The sequence below is a fragment of the Xenopus laevis genome, chromosome 7S (genome assembly GCF_017654675.1).
Source record: "Xenopus laevis strain J_2021 chromosome 7S, Xenopus_laevis_v10.1, whole genome shotgun sequence".
NCBI classification, from domain to species: domain Eukaryota; kingdom Metazoa; phylum Chordata; class Amphibia; order Anura; family Pipidae; genus Xenopus; species Xenopus laevis.
The window spans coordinates 3682913-3705802 of record NC_054384.1 but is presented as its reverse complement, the minus strand read 5'-3'; the positions used below and the strand labels follow the sequence as shown (position 1 = coordinate 3705802).

Here is a 22890-nt window from a genome sequence, read left to right as displayed (position 1 = left end):
AAAAAAAATGGTTGTTTACTTAGAATCCAGCATCTTGCAACCTGTAGTAGTGGAAGACCAAGCCTGAGCAGCTCATATGTCTTATCTTGGTTCATTATTTTTGATACTGTCCCAAATAATAAACTGGTTCAGAAACGGCAGAGATTAGAACTGGACAAGAAGGTAGTGGATGAATATAATTTCTTGACAGGCTAACTGCTCCCCCATTCAAGGAATAACTTCATCTGAGGAGCAGAAATAAAGTAGGAAAGGAGGTTGGCCAGACTAGGCCCAGCGTGCAGATAATTCAAACTAAATACTCCTGTGGGTAGTCGTTAGATGGTTCTGGACAGGTAAAATTTTTGAATGCTAGTATGTCCTGCAGTGTAGACAGAGATTGAATAGAGATTGACCTGGAGCATGCAAATAAAAGCAATAGTTGTAATGCCTGCAATATCATATATTCTGCTCTTGGAGGCCTAGGTGGCATTTGGTATCTTGTAAATATGCTGGTGAGGACCACAGCACTGTCCAAGATTTAAAGTTGGCTTTTGTTTGCATATAAACTGCTACAGTGCACCCCCATTGAATGCCATATTTAATGTCATACCTTTAAATTTAGATACAAGGGTACCATTTTCTATCCACAGAAGGACAGTTACACTGGGAGAGGAAACCTGCCTCTGCAGCCTCTGACCTCCCATACTGGTACCGGGCTCCCTCAGCTGAGGTGGAGTTAACTGCCTATGTACTGCTGGCCCTTTTCTCTGGCCCCAACAAGGACCTGGGCAAAGCTTCTGAGATAGTCAACTGGCTGAGCAAGCAGCAAAATCCATATGGGGGATTCTCTTCTACTCAGGTAATTGTGAAGAGCACCAATTGAATGTACCAACTGATACCTGCCATTATAGGCAATTTGAATACATTTTATCACACTTATTCACATTTCACATTTATTTAAACACTAAAGCATTATTCATCATTCATAACCCAGAACCAGATTCTGCCACAGGCACTGATTAATCTCAAATATCTTCATTCCTAGAAAAATCCTTCAACTGTTGGTGTGTTTGTGACTGTAGTCATCAGTTCTTTTAAATCAGGCAACTTGTGTTTTTATTTTTTCACCAACTACACCTCATTCAAACACTTGTAGGACACAGTTGTAGCTCTACAGGCTCTTGCTAAGTATGCTGAGGCCACATTCACTGACAAAGGAGATGTAACAGTCACAGTCAGTTCCAAGACTGGATTCCATCAACAGTTCCATGTGGATCACACTAACCGCCTCCTGCTACAGAAATCCTCACTGTCAGATATCCCTGGGGAGTTCTCTCTGTCAGTCACTGGGAGCGGCTGTGTGTATGTACAGGTGAGGGGACACTCTTACTGTTCCTTAATCTGTTAGATTCCCAGTCCAACCCCTTGTTCTTGTCCCACAGACTGTCCTGAGATACAACATTCCCCCACCTAGAAGTGATGCCACCTTCTCAGTACGAGTGGAGACACAACCAGACAAATGTCCACAAGATCCATTAAAAGTGCTGACGTTAAGCATCACTGCCCAGTGAGCATTCTTTATTATTGTTATTTGACAACTCCCTTAATACGAATCATTTCCATACCCTTGTGCGCATGAATTGTTCTTGAAGTAAAATCTATTATTTTGTATAATGACAGAACACTTGGATTCTGTAGAACTTTCAGGAGATGTGTCTCTCGGGAATGAGAATTCCCTCGCTTCTATTTAACAAGGAAGACTTTATAAAAGATACACTGCACACTTGCACTGTTGGTCATTACTATATTTATAATGCTACATATGCCATATGATGCACTTGGAGTAAATCAGTTCTCTGTGTCGCCATTGCATACACATACCCATGTCCTGTCTACTGTATTGATGAAGCAGAGTCTGTAGGACCTTCACCTGAATGAAGCCAATTATTACTGTAACTGACCTTACTATCACTTTCATGCTTATCTGCTTCTGTACAGTATTCCCCACACCTTCAGCTGATCATACCCTTTTATTCCTTTATGTAATGTAAATTCGCTCTGCCCTGTCTCTATTCATACAGATATACAGGATCTCGGGAGAAATCAAACATGGCTGTGATCGAGTGTAAGATGCTCTCTGGATTTATCCCAGTGAAGAGCTCAGTCAGAGAAGTAAGTCCCAGTTCTCCAAAGCCCATTTATTAGTCCTACTTTGGTAGATTGATTGTATCACATGGATTTCTTTAGAATAGAAGTTCTTAATAAGAGCAATCCTTATGCCATCAATATTAAGAGTTTAGTGAGGCCTGCGAGCCATTTAATCGTTGAGTCAAGATACATTGGCCATTATGTCAGTCAACTTGCATTACCGTAAGAATCCAATATGTGTGTGTTCTTGGACTTTGCTCTCAGACTTGGGTTCCTTTTCACAGCTGGAGAAGAGCAAAACCATAAAGCGGAGTGAGATTCAGACAGACATGGTGACATTATACTTAGATGAGGTGAGTCACTTTGTGGTTGTGTTTCTTTGTGTATTGAATGCCTCTGCTCTCAAAGAAATTTAAAATAACGAACTTCCTAGGAGGATATAAATGCACCCAAATGGCAGAGAAACATGAGGCGTTCACATCTGCACGTGTCCATACCCCCAGCTAATGGTTATAGGCATCCCCAAAACACTCAGAACTTTGATGGGATTGATATATAGCACCTATAAGGATCATTTAAAATGGTTTCAATAGAGGTGACCCTCAGAAAACTGGTTTTCCCCATCATTCCAATATAATTGGTACCGATTATTGGAATGAAAAAGATTTATGCTTGGCTTTGAACACAGTCAATTTATGAGCAAGGGGCCGATTTGCTAACAGTCGAATTTCAATTTTTTCCAGGAATCTTGAAAAATATCTGGTTTTCCTATATATTTCTGAAAAGCTCTAAAAATGTAAGATCTATTAAGCGTAAAAACCACAAGAACCTTTAAAAGAAAAATTCACCAGGTAGAAGTTGTAGAGGTCCTATAGAAATCATTGGGAGCTGCGCTGATCTTATTGGACCATTTTTAATCCATTCACAATTTTAGAGGTTTGCAAACCCCTCTCTGGTTCATTATTCCATAAGTGCAAGTTTCAGCCACTAGGAATATTAGGTTAAGAGCAACAGGGAGTAGTGCACTCCTCTAAGGAAGCAAAGGTGCAACCACAAGCTGTATTTAATGGGCCAAATGAGACTTTAAAGGTGGCCATAAACGATAAGATCTGCTCATTTGGCGAGGTGCCAAACAAGCGGATCTTTCCCCGATATGCCCACTAACAGCAGGGTGATATCAGTTTAATCCGAACGTTCGGCCCTAGGGGGGACCCATCAGAAGGTCCCACACAGTCAGATAAGCTTCCGGCCTAAAGGACCAATATCAGCAGCTTTATCTGCCCATGTATGGCCTCCTTTAGTTTACTGAAAACTTAAGTCTCAAAACACAGACTAAATAAAGATATAATTACAGAACCCAAGTTGTTTTCTCAACATCATCAGGGATTTTTTTTATTTTACTCTTACTTAACACCTTTCAATCGTGCAGAAAGAGTAAAATATGCTGTTATCTTTTTTAAATTCATTTGTAATTTGAGATTGTGGTCTCTTTCCCTCATGTTCCTCCAGCTGGGACATGAGCCTCTCCATCTCTCCTTCATGGTGGAACAAGACATTGTGGTGAAGAACCTAAAGCCGGCCACTGTGAAAGTCTATGATTATTATGAGACAGGTAAGGGACTTCTCTGGAACTGAAACTGTTTCTGGACTTGGGAAAAAACCTCAACCCAAACAAGGATGTAAGGAATGTGCACAGGTTCACAAGAAAAACATTTCTTAGACTAAGATATAAAATATATAAAAGAATAGAGATCAGACATTATCTAGACATTCAGCTCAAAGATGTTACTCTGTCCCACCTCATTTCAATAAATCAGTATCACACCTTTTCCTGTTGAATTGGAGGCGGAGCAATGTATATTTATTGCCACTAAAGGAAAGTAATGGGCAGAGAGCTGTCAAACAATTGCCCTGTGGGTTGAGATGTGGGTTGGACAGAAATAACTCACTGGCAACATAATGATATTGAGAACGAATCAAAGTACAATTGAAGCTCACAGATCATGAATGACAAATCCCATTATACTCTATGTTGGGTTCCTAAGCACATTGACTCTAGTGTTAGATTGTAAGCTTTATGGGACAGCGACCTTCTCCCTCCAAAATTTCTCACCACACGCTTCATAATCTTTGTATTTATATATTCATTACAATGTATGCCTCTCATAAGTACTGTATTTTTAAAATGTACGAGCTTTGTACACTAACCTCTTCACCTTATACTGTATATACTTACTGTTCTTGATCAACTTCCAGGAGAAGAGGCAGTGGCTGAATACAACTCTCCCTGCAGCTCTGGTAAGAACCCCCTACCGATGTCCTTTCATTCATTTAGAGGATTTCATATATGTTCTTGTGAAATGAATGGGTGCCCTATATATAGAACAGACAGGAATGTATTTTTACATTGTACAGGTATGGGGGAGCTGCAATATGAAGCACATGTTGAGAAATATCACATGCACTGCAGTGTACTTTTATCTCTTTCATCTATTTATCATCTATATATCAGTAATCTATCATCTTCTGTGTATCTGTCTATCATTTATTCTATCATCTATCAATCATCTATCTATAATTCATAGATCATTTATCTATTATCTAGTTATCTAGCTATTAATCATCTATCTATCTATCTATCTATCTATCTATCATCTATAGATTATCTGTCTTTATATCTATCATCTATAGATTATTTATCTATTATCTAGCTATCATCTATCTATCTATCTATATATCTCTCTATCTATCTATTATCTATCTATTATCTATCTATTATCTAACTATATAACTAGATTATCTTTATATCTATCATCTATAGATCATGTATGTATTATCTCGCTACCATCTTTCCAACATCTATCTATCTATCTATCTATCTATCTATCTCGCTATATCTATCTATCATCTGTCTGTCTGTCTGTCTATTATCTATGTATCTATCTATCTATCTATCTATCTCTCTATTTATCTGTTTGTCTATCTATCTGTCTATCAAACTATATATCATCTATAGATCATCTATTTATCTATCTCTCTATCTATCTATCTATTGCTATCAAGCTAGCTAGCTATGTATACTACTTCTTTATTAGAACGCCCTACAGATTCTCAGTCAGTGTGTGTGATAGAAATGATTACTGAGCATAACGTTCTGTCCCTGAAATCACAGTAGGACGTGGGCCTTTCAACATTTAGTCAATTGTAATTTTGCCCTCACAAAATGACAGATAAACTGCAGTTCCACCCACAAGTTGGGTATTGGTTATCACCCTAAAATTGACACTGTGGGGCACATTGACAATAAAATAATGATATTAACAATAGAATAATGAGAACACCCTATTCCATGACGGGTAATGGCTGGTATTTAGGACTATTAATATAAATTAAAGACCCCTTGTCCTGGTACATACAAAGGCCAGACCTAAGGCAGATAAGGGGGAAGGGAAGGCTGATGGTAGTGGTCTCAGGTAATCATACAATGACTTGCTGACCAAAGGTCAAGACTCTGCAGACAGAAGTCAAACAACAGTGAGATACAGAAGTGTTGCTTCAGAACTGCAAACACCCATCCTGTCTCAAACTAGAAGACATATTTTATGGTTTGTGTATGTTGGAATCAGGGAAACATAAAATGATGTAACAGGTATTGCAATATTTACTATAGTAAGCTCACATGCCTTCTAATATAGGAGGAGGGCTTTTGACCATGTATGGTATTTCCGTGTACCCTTTGCTCTTATGGTAAATGCTCTTTAAAAAAGGTATAAAAGTTTGTTGTAAGAGGAGTGTCTTTGGGAAGGTCTCCTGTCACACTTAAGTACTATGCTGTGGTGTGATTGTGACAACTTCCTAGGCAAAACTCTTGTCTTGTTTGTCTTTGTCTAATAAATAACCTCACTTATTTGAATAGCCTTTTCTCTGAGTTTTGCTTTTATAAACGAGGTCTTGGTATACAAAATACCAACAACATTTACTTAGCTCTAGTGAAGGATTCGAATGCCAAAAACTTCGAATTTCGAAGGGTTTTTTTTGGCTACTTCGACCATCGAATGGGCTACTTCGACTACGACTTCGACTACGTTTCGAATGATTCGAACTAAAAATCGTTCAAATATTTGACCATTCGATAATCGAAGTACTGTCTCTTTAAAAAAAACTTCGACCCCCTACTTCGCCACCTAAAACCTACCGAGGCCAATGTTAGCCTATGGGGAAGGTCCCCATAGGCTTTGCTGCAATTTTCTGATTGAATAAAAATCATTCGATCGATGAATTAAAATCCTTCGAATCGTTCGATTCGAAGGATTTTTAGTTCGATCGATCGATCGCAGGATTTGCGCTAAATCCTTCGAATTCGATATTCGAATTCGAAGGATTTATATTCGAGGGTCGAATTCGAGGGTTAATTAACCCTCGATATTCGACCCTTAGTAAATGTGCCCCTGTGTGTCCCCTTTAAAGCCTGCGTCATCCATATGTTTTAAAGGACAAATTGGGCCAGGCACCTACTGTTTGCAGGAAATTAGACTATTTCTAGTTTCTTCTTGTAATTAATTCTACCTAATCCCCCGGAATAAAAAACATGTATTATTTCTGTGTGTTTTTACTACTCTTCCCTATCCTCTTTGAGTCGTCTCTAATAACATTATCTTTTTGTTCCATTCATCTCTCCTCATTAATCAATCTTTATACTTATCCTATTTCCCTACATTTATTTTCCGACCCATTGTACTTTTCTTATCCATTTTTACTTTCACTCTTGTGGTGTAATGTCAAAATTCAGACATGATTGTGAACTAAAAAGACAATCTTTAATCTTTAAAGTCATAATTTTGAGATTTATTTCAATTTCAACTTCTTGAAATCATAATTTCAAAAACATTTATACTAGCTCTAGAGATCTTTAGATCCTTATGGGTTTTACTCCTTTACTCTTCTATATCGTCCTCTCCAACCCAGTCAGTATAGTAACATATAACTGTATGTACAGTATCTGTCACATTCATCCATGATCTGTTTCTTCCTAGATGGAGAGAAAGGCAACACAAAATGAGGTCACAATAGACACCATTAACATATCCATGAAGTTGAACAAAAACATTGTATAGTTATGTTACAATATATTTACAGATAATAAAAATAATGTTGTGTCACTTTCTTTGTGTCTCTTTTATATATATGTAGAATTACAAAATTACAAATTAATGAAACGTAAATTCTCCAGTGCTGAATATTCAGAGTATATCAGAGCTACTTTGGATACCAGGAAATGCCTGAAACACATGAAGCAAAATGTCTATAACTGGTTACTGAGTCCATCTAGACACCGTTGCCCCTGGACCTTGTTTCTTACCCTCCATTATCCCCTGCTCATGACCAGATTAGCACAACAAAATGGGACATGGCCCCTGGGGTGAAATGATCAGTCTCTCAGATATGGCTTTGGTCAGTTAAAAAAGGGAAATTAGACTTTACACTTTCCATTTAAAAATGTGCAACAGAATATTACATATTTGGGGATCAAATCCTCTAATCATTACTCCAAAACTTCTCATATCTCAAACAATCTGTGGCCTCCAAGATGAGCAAATGGAGGAAAGCAAATCTCTTCTACATTTTTCCAAATTACTCTACAAGCTAAAGATTCTGTCTTAGTATATGAAATCTAAAGATCTCACCCTGATAAACAAAATTTTTCTTGAATTCATTTGGGGGAAGTTACGGGATTGCTATGTTGAAGCAGCAAAAGCCTAAACTCCATTGAGGCATCCACTTTCCACTTATAAAGGAATATAATGAGGTGGCACTCAAGATTTTTTTGGAGATTTGATATACTATAGAAATACTTATACTTCCTTAGATGTTAATTCCTATATGATGGGAACATTGAGCTTAATTTATCTTCTTCATCCTCCATCCAGTGAACTTGCTTCTACACAAAAAGCTAACCCCCTCATTATTCACACATACAAAGCATGGGGAGCAACACAATATAGACTTAAGCTTTTCCCACATCTCTCTTGATATCTTCTCTTGACAGGAAACGGTAATTTCACTACAGGTATGGGACCTGTTATCCAGAATGCTCGGGACCTGGGGCGTTCCCGATAACAGATCTTTCCATAATTTGGATTTTCATATCTTATGCATTAAATAAACCCAATAGGCTGGTTTAGCTTCCAATAAGGAATAGTTGGGATCAAGTACAAATTACTGTTTTATTATTACAGAGAAAAAGGAAATCATTCATTAAAATCTGGATTATTTGATTTTAATAGAGTCTATATGAGACAGCCTTTCTGTAATTTGAAGTTTTCTGGATAATGGGTTTCCAAATAACGGATCTCATACCTGTAGTAGCCTTACGTATCTTTAATCAATAGGAAGAACAGGGAATTGGTTGCACCAGAGACTTGTTATCTCAAGAACTTACTTGTCATTTTCAGGAGCATGTGCTCCATTTCTTTTTATAGAAAACCAACATTTGTACTACTTACAGGCTATACTTTCTGCCAGTGAAATATTAAACCAATTAAATGACCAAGGTATAAGTCACCCCTTCAACCATATGTGGAAAAGACATCATATTGGAACCTGTACAGCACAGATTTATAAATTCAATAGCAAATAATAAAACAAGTGATTTAGAGAAATGGACCATATATGTTCCAAATTACATTGTGAAAACTCATTCTTGTGTCCTACCACTTCAAAATGGTCCAATGAGATACATCATCTTGTATTTCATTTCAAGAAAAAGAAGCCAGTTTGGTTAATTGTCATTGTCTGTGGCTTTGCTCAATATCAACCGCTTTGGACAAAGATTTTGAAATATTGGGAGACATTAACAAAACAGCTAAATATAGAATTGGCACTTTTTGGTAAAGTTAGCTATCACCATTTATTCAGAACAAACTGGCAGAGAGGTAAGGAGCAGGTGGTGACCACCATCGACATGTTTTCTCATTGGCCAATGGTGAAATTGGAGGCCTTGAGTCCCTCAAGCTTCACAATCGCTTAGCTCTAAGCCTAAACTATGTGACTGGTAGAATTTAGCTGTGTTATCCACTTGGAATTTCATCTTTATCTGTTGTATCTGTCTGACCAACACTCACATATTTACTTTCCCTAGAGAGAGGGGACACTCAGCAGATGGAGGAATGCACAGACTCTACTATTCCATACACTAGCAGCCCTTACTTTATCTATAAATTATTTGAAATTGTGAAACTTCCTTATCTTGTACCTGTTCTTCCTACTAAGTACAAACATATTACTTCTACAGAAATGTTTATGGGGCTTCACAATAAAACCACTGTTTATTTTGGCTGGATTCCCTCATGGTCCCACCTCTCAGAGCCTTGAACTGGCCAGTCCAACAAATAGTTCTCATTCTGCAGTCATTGCTCTCTCTGCATGTGACAGTCAGTTGTGTTGGAAGGAGGGTGGGCTGCTCATTTAAGTAGAACTGCAGTGTGTCTGGTGGAACAGAAGGACAGACAACACGGAGCTACAAACACAATGTTGCTAAGGGCCCTCCATGTGGGGCTCCTCCTGCTGCAACTCTCTGGGACACTGGAGGCAAAGCTGTGAGTATCTCTATGGAGTTGGCAATGAGTCTGTATTATATGTACAGTATGTTTGTGCCTGTATCTGCCCATAATTCATTAAGTGAAGATTAAGGCTTTCTTTGATGGATTTGCTGCAATGCTGTGTGTGTAGCACGAGGCATGTGTGTACCTGATGGTTTAGAAGGCTTTATCTTGGGCAGTAGATGTGATCTATTCGGATTTTGCCAAAGCGTTTGATACTGTGCCCCACAAACGACTGCTTTCTAAACTAAGGTCTGTTGGGCTTAATGAAATCGTTGCACATGGATAGGAAACTGGCTACAGGATCGGGTACTGAGGGTGGTTGTTAGTGGTACATTGTCTACTTGGAGTAAGTTTCATAGTGGGGTCCGTCAGGACTCGGTATTGGGGCCACTTTTATTTAACTTGTTTATTAATGACTTAGGGGAGGGTATTGTAAGTAATGTATCAGTGTTTGCAGATGACACAAAACTATCAGCCCAATTAATTCCATCCAGGATGTGGCACTTGCAACACGATCTTGACAAACTGGCAATCTGGGCAGCTAAGTGGCAAATGAGATTCAATGTTGATAAATGTAAAGTCCTGCACCTGGGATGTAATAATATCCACTTATACCCTTAATGAGACGGAGCTTGGAGTCTTTGTAGATGATAAACTTGTCTGTAGCAAGTAATGCCAGTCAGCAGCATCAAGGGCAAATAAGGTCTTGAGCTGAATTAAATGGGGCAGAGAGTCACGGGAGGAGGGGGTCATTCTTCCACTGTATAGAGCACTGGTAAGGCCCCATCTAGAATATGCCCTACAGTTTTGGTCTCCATCACTCAAACAGGACATTATTGTATTAGAGAGGGGACAGAGAAGGGCAACTAAGCTGGTAAAGGGAAAATCTTAGCTATGAGGAAAGACTGGCCAAATTGGGGATGTTCACACTGGAGAAGAGGCGCTTAAGGGGTGATATGATAACTATGTATAAATATATAAGGGGATCATATAATAATCTCTCTAATGCTTTATTTACCAGTAGGTCTTTCCAGCTGACACGAGGTCACCCATTCCGATTAGAAGAAAAGAGGTTCCAGCTAAATATTAGGAAGGGGTTTGTTACTGTGAGAGCCGTGAAGATGTGGAATTGTCTCCCTGAATCAGTGGTACAGGCTGATACATTAGATAGCTTTAAGAAGGGGTTGGATGGTGTTTAGCAAGTGAGGGAATACAGGGATATGGGAGATAGCTCATAGTACAAGTTGATCCAGGGACTGGTCCCATTGCCATTTTGGAGTCAGGAAGGATTTTTTCTCCCTCTGAGGCAAATTGGAGAGGCTTCAGGTGGGTTTTTTGCCTTCCTCTGGATCAACTGGCAGTTAGGCAGATTAAAAAAAAACAAAAAAACTAAAAGGTTGAACTTGATGGGCGTGTGTCTTTTTTCAACCTTACTTACTATGTTACTATGTTATCCTGCATTTGTTGTATTGTAACAAGTTCTTTGGTCCTTCTCACCCTAACCATGATGGTTTCTTTGCTGTGCATTTGTTAAACCATGTGTTTCTGTGTCTGACATATATAGCAATATTGGCTCTCATTGTGGAATTTGACCTTTATTTCTAAATTGTCTGTCCCCCAGAGCATTGGGACTGTCCTGTTACAGCCAATATAAGCTGCATTTTTCTGAGCTTCCTGCACTGGTGCTTCTGAATGATGCATTGTGTAGACAGTGTCCCCCGTTAAATGTTATACCCCTTTAATCAATGTGATGTGCCCAACTGTAGTAACTTGTGACCTTCCCACAGGCAATATGCAGTTATCTTCCCAGTAGAGATGGTCTTTCCTCGTTCTGAACAAGCCTGTGTGCACCTGGAGGGGGCGGAAGGAGAAAGTCAGATACAACTCACCCTTCAGATGGGCAAAAGTAACACAACGGTGATAGAGAAGTCATCCCAGCAGGAATCCTACTTCAACTGCGTTACATTTAAGGTACAACGCATAGAATGGCAGCCCATGGTGGGGAGAAAGAAGAGGTTCTATTGGTGGCAAACCCAGTCACACTGTTTTTTCCCATTGGGTACCTGTGACTCTGTGTCGCCAGATGCATCAATAAGGTCATACACTTGATGGGGAGAAAGAAGAAGTTCTATTGGTGCATCTGGCAAACACAGTCATACTCTTTTTTTCCCATGGGTACCTGTGACTCTGTGTGTGCCAGATGCATCAATGAGACCAGTTGTAGTTAGCCTTTAAACTTCAATAATCCTTCTTACAACAGTTGCTGTAATTTATAATTACAGCCAATGTCGGGGGCTTCCTACACCAGAACCACAATACGAGCCTATTACAGACATCTTGCAATCAATCTGTTACTCTTCCCGAACATTTTCTTTGCACATAAGATTTTGCTAAAGGCTTTCATATTTTTCACTAGAGAAAGAGCCAATTCAGATATAACACGACAGCTGCAAACGTCTGTTTGTCCATCTCTTACTACATCTGCAAAGGTCACTCACTGGGTTAGCGAAGGGTAAATATTTTGAAATGAGTTCTTTGGAAGAAGCATTTAGTGACTCATTCCTCACTACAGAACATTAAATACAAGTTGACTAAACTCTGCCAGAAATTCCTCTGAAATCCATTTATTCTCAGGCCAAATTGTGCTGAAGTTTGGTGGAAATGCAATTCATTGTGTTAGGAAGGAATCAAGCAATGGCATTAGGAATGTATTTTGCACTGCTGGGTGTCAGGTCAAACACTTGGAAATGGATAGGGGGAGTTTTCCATGAACACTGAAGTTATCTTTAGTATAAAAAGTTTAATAAATGTAATCACATTTATCTAATGCAGGTGCCGCCTCCCTCTGAAGGGAAGGAAGAAGTGGCCACCATGCAGGTTTCTATCCAGAGTGGAGGAGAGACAATAAGCAACAACAAGAAAGTTCTGGTGAAGAGAGCAAGAACCAGTCTTTTCATTCAAACAGACAAAGCTGTGTACAAACCAGGACAGACAGGTAACCTGCCATGGGGTGAGCTTCTTACAGACTAATCTTGGCCTGTGGGGGAAGAAACTGGAATACATGGCCATAAATAACTACATATTGTGTAGATATATATATATATATATATATATATATATATATATATATATATGAATCTCTCTTACCCATGTACTTCTACCAATCACATACTCAATATGGTGCCCACTTCATGTATCCAGGCAAGGTTACAGTCATATTATAGGCTGCACAACAATTCCTTTGCTTCATAATATTCCAACGGGACATAATAATCTTTTTAATGGATATGAAATATGGAGATCCATGGACAATCAAGCCAAAGGGTCACATAAAATGTTATCTCCAAAATCCCTTCTGGATTTGAATGTTGTGAGCAGAGGGAGCAAATAGTACCTATCATAAATACAACCGTTTATTTTCTAACTTCATCTTTGTCTATTGTGACTACAAACATTGCAAACAAGATGGATGGGGTTTGTGGTTTGTGGTTAGATAGGACCATGATAGAGCATTCTGGCCAAAGTTTACAATAATATATGTGGAGCCATCCATATTTCAATAAATCAAATATCTACAGTATAATAAAAAGAAGAAGAATCTGTTACCGCCTTCTAAAAATCTGAAGCTTAGGTGAAAATTCTATTTTAGGAGGACACTGATCCCAAACACAAGACAAAGTTAAACTGGAGAGCAGGGAATTCTGTTTCCTAATTGGAATTTCAAAAATAAACTCACAAATGTACAAAGTAAAGGTTGAATCTTCAAGAAAAACAGAAGCCTTAACAAGGGGTCTGAATACTTTTGCATATAAGTAATATGGTCGGTGATTTATTTTGATATTTTCTTATTCTTTGCAGTGAGATTCAGAGTTGTTTCCCTTAAAGAGAACCTCCAACCAGGAGAAGCTCAGGTAAGAACAGAATTAAAGAGGAGTTACACTAGAAGTCAGTTACCCTAGAAGTCGCAGACAATTGACATAGAGTATTGATTCAGACCCTGGAGCTACTGCCATCTTCAAAGGTGGTGGTTTCTTCTGGGTTCCCACAGTGTCCTGTGTCAATAGATGCCTAAAGAATTGTTATTTTGATGGCGATCACTGAAAATGACAATCCAGACATTTGCTCAAAATATCCAATTTGTGATTGAGTGCATGCCTAGTTGTGTGCATTTTTAGGCATCACCTGCAACTGCATTAGATGCGTCTCCCCCCATGCAACAGCAGTTACATTGGTATTATAGGGAAACACTGCATTCTGGGAATAAACATGGTTATTTTTGCCTGAAATTGCACTTGTGGGTGGCAGGCAATGCTGGTAACAGTGGGTCCCAGACAGTGAAGGTCAGGAAGATGCTGGGAATTTTATTTCTGGGATAATATTTTTTAATATGCTCCTATTCTTTTTTTCTCTTACAGGTGCCAACCATCAAATTACAGGTATGTGCATTACGATTTTAGACTAGTGGCTCACAAGGCTATATCTCCAATGTTGATCCACGTTGATCTACTTCTTCTTACCAGTTCACTGACAGACACAGCATCAGCCTGTGAGCACACATGGAGTGGACTTCCTCAAGATGGAAATTTCAGAGCACTCCATTCATTTTTATAGAAATTGCAGTAATTTTTGCACTTCACACCTTCTTATTCTTAGCAATCAAGGCCAACCATGGTAAATGCCAGAGAAATTTACCTGAAAAAGATCAGGCGATATTACTGATTTGTAATAAAGGTCCAAGAGATTGTTCTCTGGTCAACACATGGTCCACTCATGTCTCATGATGTTGGAGAATATCATCTCTTGTCCAAGTTCCTTCTTTGCGGTGAGATCAGACTTTGTGGCCTGTCAGTAGATACATGTTACAGCAGACACTGCCTTTACATGAATGAGGGTCTACATGAAAGTGGGTTCAACAAAGACTAGAGTTTAAAAGGATTCTGCCATCATTTTTATGATGTAGCTTTTATTTCTAAATTTGTTTACAATTAATTCCCTCTATCTTTTTTTTTTTTCTTGAACCAACAAATGCACTTTTTTAGCTGTAATATTGATGTATAGGGTCATTGTGCCTGGTCATGTGCTTTCTGAAAGATCCAGTACTTTACAAAAGGACTGCTTTCAGACAAGCTATTATTTCTCCTACTCAATGTACCTGAAGGAGTCAGTGGGACTTGGATTTTTACTATTGACTGCTATTCTCATATCTGCAACTAGTAATGCAGGTGTCAGGGAGCTGTTATCCTGTTACGTTCCCATTGTTCTGTTGATGGGCTGCTGGGAGGAAAGTGGGTGATATCACTCCAACTTGCAGTACACCAGTAGGCTGAAGTTTATCAGAGCACAAGTCACATGACTGGGGGAACTTGGAAAACTGACAATTTGTCTTGCCCTATGTCAGATAAAATTAAATATAAATAAATCTGTTTGCTCTTTTGAACATTTCAGGGTAGATTTCTATTAACTGATGTGTTTTGAAAAAACATCTTTCCACAGAAACCCTTTAAAGGGGAACTAAAGTCTAAAATAGAATAATGCTAGAAATGCTGTATTTTGTATACTAAATATAAACATGAACTTACTGCACCAGAAGCCGAATTAAACAAATTATTTATGCTTTTAAAGTTGGCCGCAGGGGGCTGTCATCTAGCAACTTTGCTAAACCAAGACCAAGACTACGCACATGCTCAGTGTGGTCGGGGCTTCAGTTGGGAGGTTAAGTTTAGGGATCATCATAAATAATCAAAACAGCACAAGTCAAATAATATCTGCCACAGAAGCCAATACAGCAAGACTGATTATTAATCAGAATATACAGACTGCACTGGGTCTGAGGATACAAATCTCTACACAGCCGCCGGCTGCTCTACAGGGAAACAAACAAAGCTGATTGAGTTCTGGGAAGTAAGGTGGGGAAGCTGTCCACTGCTGTTTGAAAATATGATTGTTTCCCTGCAGAGCAGTTAGGGACTGTCTGAAGTTTCCTATCTGCAACTGTCAGAGCAAGTAAATGAAGGGAGAATCTCATTGCATACAGTCAGGTTTCTTATAAAAAACGGTAGACATTTTTAATTAGTATATTGGAGATAGATTTATTTTTCATTAAATAAAGTTAAAATGGGATTTTATTTTTTTGCTTTACATCCCCTTTAATGCCAATTCACTTTTTCCATAAAGGACCCAGGGAAGAACCGTATTGGCCAGTGGCTGAATGTAAGTCTCCAGCAAGGAATCGCTGAGCTCTCACTGCCCCTCTCTTCTGAGCCTCCCTTTGGAGAATATTCTATTCGTGTAAAGAACACTGTCCATGTCTTCAATGTAGAAGAATATGGTGAGGACCAGCCCAACCATATCTCAAATACAATTGACTTTATTCTCACAGTTCTACACTTATTTCCACAGTTCTGCCCAGATTTGAGGTCACTCTCCAACTCCCCAAAGTGGTTGCGATTAACAGTAACCAATTCCCTGTAAAGATCTGTGCCAGGTGAGATCTGGGGAAATTCTTGGATATACTCACAGATGAAAAATGCCACTTATTTTGCTTCCTTTACAGCAACTGACCTAAAATGTATTTCAAGCTTACTATAAATATATAGAAGGTACAATAATAAAGTAGTCATCCAAGAGCTGCTGGAGAAAGATAAAGTCAAGGAGAATGACCCCTATTATCTTCATAGAGAACTTATTAACCTCATTCAATACAGGCCATCTCCACTATCTCCTACTAACCTCTACAAGTGTAAGTCCAATTTGAAATGATACCAGAGCCCATTTACGTTAGTCTCATTATGACATTTCTGGTAAGTGAATCCAAACTCACATTTGTTCCTGGGCTGCACTTTTTCCATTGGTCATGCAAGAAAGAGGTTTAAACTTGACTGAAATACCAGCATAGATAGTTTTCTCAATTGGACTGATCTCTATGGGTAGTGTAAAGCAATGTAATGACTAGATGAAGGACAATACTTTGCTTCCAGGTTTGAGACATTTTTTTGGAAAAAAATATCAACCTTCCTCCCCCATTGCGACAGTTGCAAGGTATGGTTGATATTTAGATGCAAAATCCACTGGGAGTTTGTTGCCTAAATATTGAGGCATTAATGCATTCTTTTAAAATGGATATATGACTTTAATGTGGAAGGGTTTTGTGTTTCTTCCTGCAGGTACACTTATGGGAAACCAGTGCAGGGAACGTATACGGTCAGTGTGTGCCGGAGGTCACAGCAGTTTAGGCATCGGAATCTGAAATTGGTGTGTACAGAAGTCAGTGAGAAGGTGAGGAAACATCTAGTGGAAGTGTTGTATGGGATGAATATGTTGCCGTCAGAGAGTCAGGAGATGTTAGAGACAGAGGGGTATGTTCTGTATAAAGGGATGTATTCAATTCCCACTGTTTGAAAAAAAAAAAGAAGCACTTGAAATAATTATGGGCTCCCAGTGACCCATTGGCAGCAGTCAGAGGGGTTTACATGTCATGGCCTAGTCAAGTTGCATGTGTTGTATGTGACCTCCAAATGTATTTTTGCTGGGGCCACAAGAACTTATTTTCATGCCTGTGACTGTAATTGACTAACAGCTGGGAGACTGAAGGAGGTTACTTATTAGTTATATAATTATTCATAAAGCTATGGTCTGATCGTCCTGCCAAGGACACAGCACCTTGTTTTTTAACTCGGTACCCTAAAGTTATTGGGATCTATAATCTCTGCCATGACATTGGTCACACTGATTTTCTGGCCCTTCCTGCACCTTTGAAACCATAATCTCAATATACTTTACTCCTACTTCATTACACAGACATCCTTGTGAAGTTGAAAACACTGAACACCACATTTGGAAGGGAAAAGCATGTATTTATGGTCCCCAGGGGAAAAACTTAAAAAGGTCCATTTTTGCTAGTGCACCAGCCCCTATATGGTTTCCAGTGACATACGAATTGTCCTTATCCTTAATTCAGTTTCTCTCCCTCAGCTGAACCAGTCCGGCTGCTCCATGATGGATGTGACGTCTTCTAACTTCAGTCATCACATGATGCATTATTCGATGGAACTGGAGGGACATGGCTCAGTTACAGAAGACGGGACAGGTGAGAACCATATTGGGTGCATGGAACCCCCAGGCAAAGCAACTTTCATTTTACCAATTCTTTTTATATGGGGTTTTTTTTACATTTAGGTACCTTTAGTGGTTGGTGTATATATAGCAGAATTGGCAGGATTCATGCTCAGGGATGCTGAATATTTTTTGAATATCTACAAAATCAAATAACAGTCACCTCTAACTCATAGAATGTTGCTTCCAACAAAACAATTGCCTTAATCCTGTGTCATTCAAGTTTGCTGAATTACTGGCGGCACTTACAGGCTGAAGTTATTATCCCAAAGGGAGGCTGCCTTCACTTTGAAACTATTCAAGTAGTCCTATTTATTTAATTAACTTTAATTAGCTTTAAATACTGCCGTGGGAGAGCATATTTACAAGAGACACTCAATAAGTCTTCTTTAATGGGGTTGAACAAGTACCCCCTTGATAAACACCAAGTGCAATAAATAGAGTTTGTGCTGAAAATACTCACCTATTTTTCTACTAAATCTCTAGTTTTACTTTTTTGGGTCAAACAGGGAAATTGAAGTTCCTCCATGTTTGGTTCTGGATAGGTAGTTAATTACATTACCAATGAACAACCCACTCCCATTAACCTTCACCTTTGGCCTACAGAAAGTGTATTATACATATCTGTTCACTTTCTCTGTATAATCATGAAAGGGAATGTCAACAATGTAACAATCAGATGAATTTACCGTAAGTATTTAAAGACTGGTATATGTATTTTATTTCTTCCTAGGTTCCACCAGAGTGGGAACACTCTCACTGTAATTAGATATAGACTATGATTATACTGATACCAGTTATCCTGGGATTGAGGCCACCAGGAAACCATCTAGTTCTCTAGTAGGCCAGTCCAACCCTGGCCTCTTTTGTTTCTTCTCTATTTACTTCTCAAGGCATGAGGATATGATTAAATGATACAGTAATTTTCACGCTAAATTTGTTACACTTAACAGAGATGATAAGAGAGATGGACAGACTATGATTAAATATCTTCTCGTACCACAAATGCTCTAAAGCACAACAAAAGAAAAAGTTTAAAAGTTTACGGTGGAACACTGTTTTTCAATATACGGTGGGCTTATTGATATTGTTTAGCCACTGATACGTATATATATCGCTAGATTCTCTTATCTTTATCTCACAGGAATTGTGATTTCTGCATCTGGCAAATCCAAACTCTCAACCCAACTCACCAATGTGACCTTCCTGGATGCTGATCTTGTTTATAAGCCTGGGATTCCATACCGCGGGACAGTAAGTCTTTAATTTTAAGCATAATTAATTTCCCGATGCCGTTTACGTTCATGTTAACTTTTAAAGAATATTATATCATAACCCCCAATTGTCCCAATTTGTCATCAGTGGGTAGGGCTATTAGGCAGTGCTTATGGGAAAATTGGCAGTTTTAGACAGAATGTGATGTTTCAGGGCATTACTGGTTGTGCCTGGTATGGATTGTGAGAATCACATAGAATGTCCCAATTTTAACCTTAAATGTTAGGAAGTATGTTATATGCACCCTGAGAATGAAACATTTTGTGGGTGAGTTTATGTAGCAAAACTAACTATCCATCTTGTTCCTGCAGGTAAGGGTGGTAGATGTCTACGAAACCCCAATCCCAAACCAGTCAGTGTATCTGACCGACACAAATGGAAGAGTGAACCAGACCTTGGAGACGGATGAGAGTGGACTTGCTTCCTTCAAGTTGGAGAGCACAGCAGAGTGGAAGGGAATAATGCACTTAACGGTATGTCCCAGGAAATTGTAATGTGGGTCTGTTCAATAGTAGGAGGAGATTTGCAAAGAAATAATTTATTTTGTGGTAGGATAGAAACCAATCAATACACTGTTCCAGTATGATTTTGGACTGGGGAGCTTTAAAACCATGGGGAGAAAATTAAGTTTCAGCCCAGATAATATCACACAGAAGTTAGAGAGCTCACCTGTACTCCGTATACCTTTTCAGGTGTCTGGTGCTAAACAGCATATGAGACCCCCTGCTCAGGGCCAAAACAATTTGCAACAGAATCCAAAGTCGCTGTAGCACACAAATCCGTTTTGGTGAATACACAACGTGATTTTATTGGCTCATTGTAGACTTCAAAACATGGCAATGTTTCTGGCACGCAGGGCCCTTTATCAAGCCTGAACTTACACTCTAAGTGCTGTGTTAAATAGTTTAGTAAGGGGGAGTGGTGTGGTAAGGAAGTGGGAGGGACAAAGGCAACATCCAATGATCAATGGTTAAGGCATGTCCACATTTACATATCATCAAATGTAATTAGAGTGCTCCATTTTACACTCAATTAATTGTCCAAAAAGTGTCTCTAGTATCAAATTGTTATCCATAGTGCAAAATTTCAGATTAGACAGTGTAAATACATTGAGAAAGTGATACAACAATCTGAAACTCAACAACGGTACCTCTACTGCATGTTATACCCGTTACATGCTTTATGTTTGGATATGAATACCAGTACCACGAACTGCATAACCCGAAGTGCCTTAGAAAGAACAGGTATAACATGCAGTAGAGGTACCGTTGTTGAGTTTCAGATTGTTGTATCACTTTCTCAATGTATTTACACTGTCTAATTTGAAATTTCTTTAAGATAGATGGACTTGCACAAGGTTTTTGCACTATGGATCACAATTTGATACTAGAGACACTTTTTGGACAATTGATTGAGTGTAAAATGGAGCACTCTAATTACATTTGATGATATGTAAATGTGGACATGCCTTAACCATTGATTATTGGATGTTCCCTTTGTCCCTCCCACTTCCTTACCACACCACTCCCCCTTACTAAACTATTTAAAACAGCACTTAGAGTGTAAGTTCAGGCTTGATAAAGGGCCCTGCGTGGCCCAAATCGTTGCCATGTTTTGAAGTCCACAATGAGCCAATAAAATCACGTGGTGTATTCACCAAAACGGATTTGTGTACTACAGCGACTTTGGATTCTGTCAGCCCAGATAATATGTCCAGATCTCCCAGAATGGATGATTAACCAACTAAATCCATATGTTGTATTTACTTAGCTGTGTTTTTACTTTGTTCCCTACACAGGCCAAGACACTTGAGGAGAATCCCTTTAGATTGAACCGTGATGATCTCAACCCCAAATACAGTTCAGCAAATCTTAAATTGAAACATTTCTATTCACGGAGCAAGAGTTTCCTGAAGCTCCACATCCAGAAGGGGGAGCTCCTGTGTCAGGGGCAACAAGAATTCCTGGTGGAATATCTTATCAAGGGCACTGAGTTGGGAGAGGAGGCAAAACACTTGGAGTTACACTACCTGGTAATGGGCACTGCTATGGTATCGCCACAAACACAAAGGCAGATCATTTGGAACATCTAAGGCTTACATATGGTGCATACGATACAGATGGAGCAAACTTTATTCATGCATTTCCTGCACAAAATATAAGCAACCCATTCATTTGCAGGAAAGGTTATGGATCTTGTCCACTGTTGTAATATATGGCAAATAATTCTTCAGTGAACAAACTGACACATAGGGGCACCATATTTGTTCCCATAGATGTTCTCATAAGACTACATGAAAGGTATCAGTAATGGACTCCTAGGGGGTATAATTTATTATTATTTTTATTATGATATCCAAGGTGAGAACTACGTTTGTTTTCAAGTCAAGGAAATTTGTAGGAACCTGTGTAACTTTATTTCGATTGGTTTAATACATTATAATAAGTGATTATTTCCATGTTTTATGCAGAGGTCTAGATTTGAATGGTTTTCACAACATACACAGTAAGAGATGGCTAAAGATGCGTTGCCTGGGATAAGAGAATTTTTTTTTTCATTAACTGGATAAATTAAGGTTTGGAAGAGAGGGTCCAGTTTTTTTGTTTTGTTTTTCATTATTTTTTATTAATGTAATGACAGAAGGTTTGCAGTAATGTCTATTCCTTGTCTATAAGGTGTCTGTATGTATTTCCTTAATTCCCACTTATTTCAGAGCTGTTCAGAATTTTTTTTCTAAAAACCAAGTGAATATGTATTTTTCAGGCAGTTTCTAAAGGTACAATAAAAGATTCTGGCTTTTTGGAAATTCCAAGAAATAACGAAGGTGAAAGTAAGAGCAATTTTTTTTTATTATATCCCTCCCCCACCAAATAAATACCCCCTTAAATTCCTACCATGTGTTTTATCCTTTTTAAAGAAACTTATGGTAATTAACAGTGTTTTCTTTACAAATGCCTACTCTGTCTTGTCGTTAGTCTTTCCTCATTTTGCCTTTTCAAACCCTGACTATTCCCTGTATTGTGCCAGTTATATCCATATAGAGCTGATGGGCTGCACTTAGCTGTTACTGAACCATTTCTCCTCTTTCTTCCCATGATTCAGTCCTGAAGGGCGAGGTCTCCATCAAGCTTGAGCTCAGTGCCGACTTCTCTCCGACTCTTCGACTTCTGACCTACGTTTTACTCCCTGGTGGAGAGATGGTGGCAGATGCAGCAACATTCAAGCTACAAAGGTGTTTTAGGAATAAGGTGAGTTAACATAAGAAATTTTAACATCTGATTTTTTGATCATTGTAATAAAACATTTGAAATTTTAATAAAACAGTTTTGTAGCTTATAAATTGAAGTCCTGTAAGCAATTTTACAAGTGGTCTTTCATATTCCGACTGTCTCTAACAAGAAGTATGAAAGGGTATCTTTCTGTAACGGTAATGTATATTTTTATTATAATTATAATATCTGACGACTTACCTTTGTATTCAGTCTCTCCCTCACAATTTGTCATTTAAAAAAAGTGCCTGTCTGCTAGGATGAGTGGCGTCTTAGAAACACTTTAACCTCCAGACCTGGTAATTTTAGAACTAAAAAACATAACAGTTCAAACATTGTGTAACGTCTTTAAAAAAAAAAGCAACTAAAGCTATTTTTACTATACTATAGTAAAAATACTATTATCAGGCCCTTTTTGAGGTGCAACATTGGGTCAGGGTTCTCTTTAACAATCGTACAGATAAGTAAAAACATTACCGTATCAGTTAATTAATCATAGTTCAAAA

At 38.6% G+C, this 22890-nt stretch overlaps 1 protein-coding gene and 1 pseudogene across 1 annotated transcript in view; both read left to right on the top strand.

The window, feature by feature from the left end:
• The window catches only part of LOC108697148, a 43707-nt pseudogene extending 36491 nt beyond the window's left edge, over nucleotides 1-7216 (top strand).
• A 2323-nt stretch (nucleotides 7217-9539) lies between these two features.
• The window catches only part of LOC108697325 (alpha-2-macroglobulin), a 28541-nt gene continuing 15190 nt past the window's right edge, over nucleotides 9540-22890 (top strand). Inside the window, exons 1-14 of the mRNA XM_041570820.1 lie at nucleotides 9540-9722; nucleotides 11516-11699; nucleotides 12561-12723; nucleotides 13587-13639; nucleotides 14144-14164; nucleotides 15903-16056; nucleotides 16128-16212; nucleotides 16892-17003; nucleotides 17700-17814; nucleotides 18985-19094; nucleotides 19427-19588; nucleotides 20914-21147; nucleotides 21879-21945; nucleotides 22218-22363. Coding sequence (XP_041426754.1) covers nucleotides 9655-9722; nucleotides 11516-11699; nucleotides 12561-12723; nucleotides 13587-13639; nucleotides 14144-14164; nucleotides 15903-16056; nucleotides 16128-16212; nucleotides 16892-17003; nucleotides 17700-17814; nucleotides 18985-19094; nucleotides 19427-19588; nucleotides 20914-21147; nucleotides 21879-21945; nucleotides 22218-22363 — 1674 coding nt within the window. The 5' untranslated portion in view covers nucleotides 9540-9654. The remainder of the gene's footprint in view (nucleotides 9723-11515; nucleotides 11700-12560; nucleotides 12724-13586; nucleotides 13640-14143; nucleotides 14165-15902; nucleotides 16057-16127; nucleotides 16213-16891; nucleotides 17004-17699; nucleotides 17815-18984; nucleotides 19095-19426; nucleotides 19589-20913; nucleotides 21148-21878; nucleotides 21946-22217; nucleotides 22364-22890) is intronic.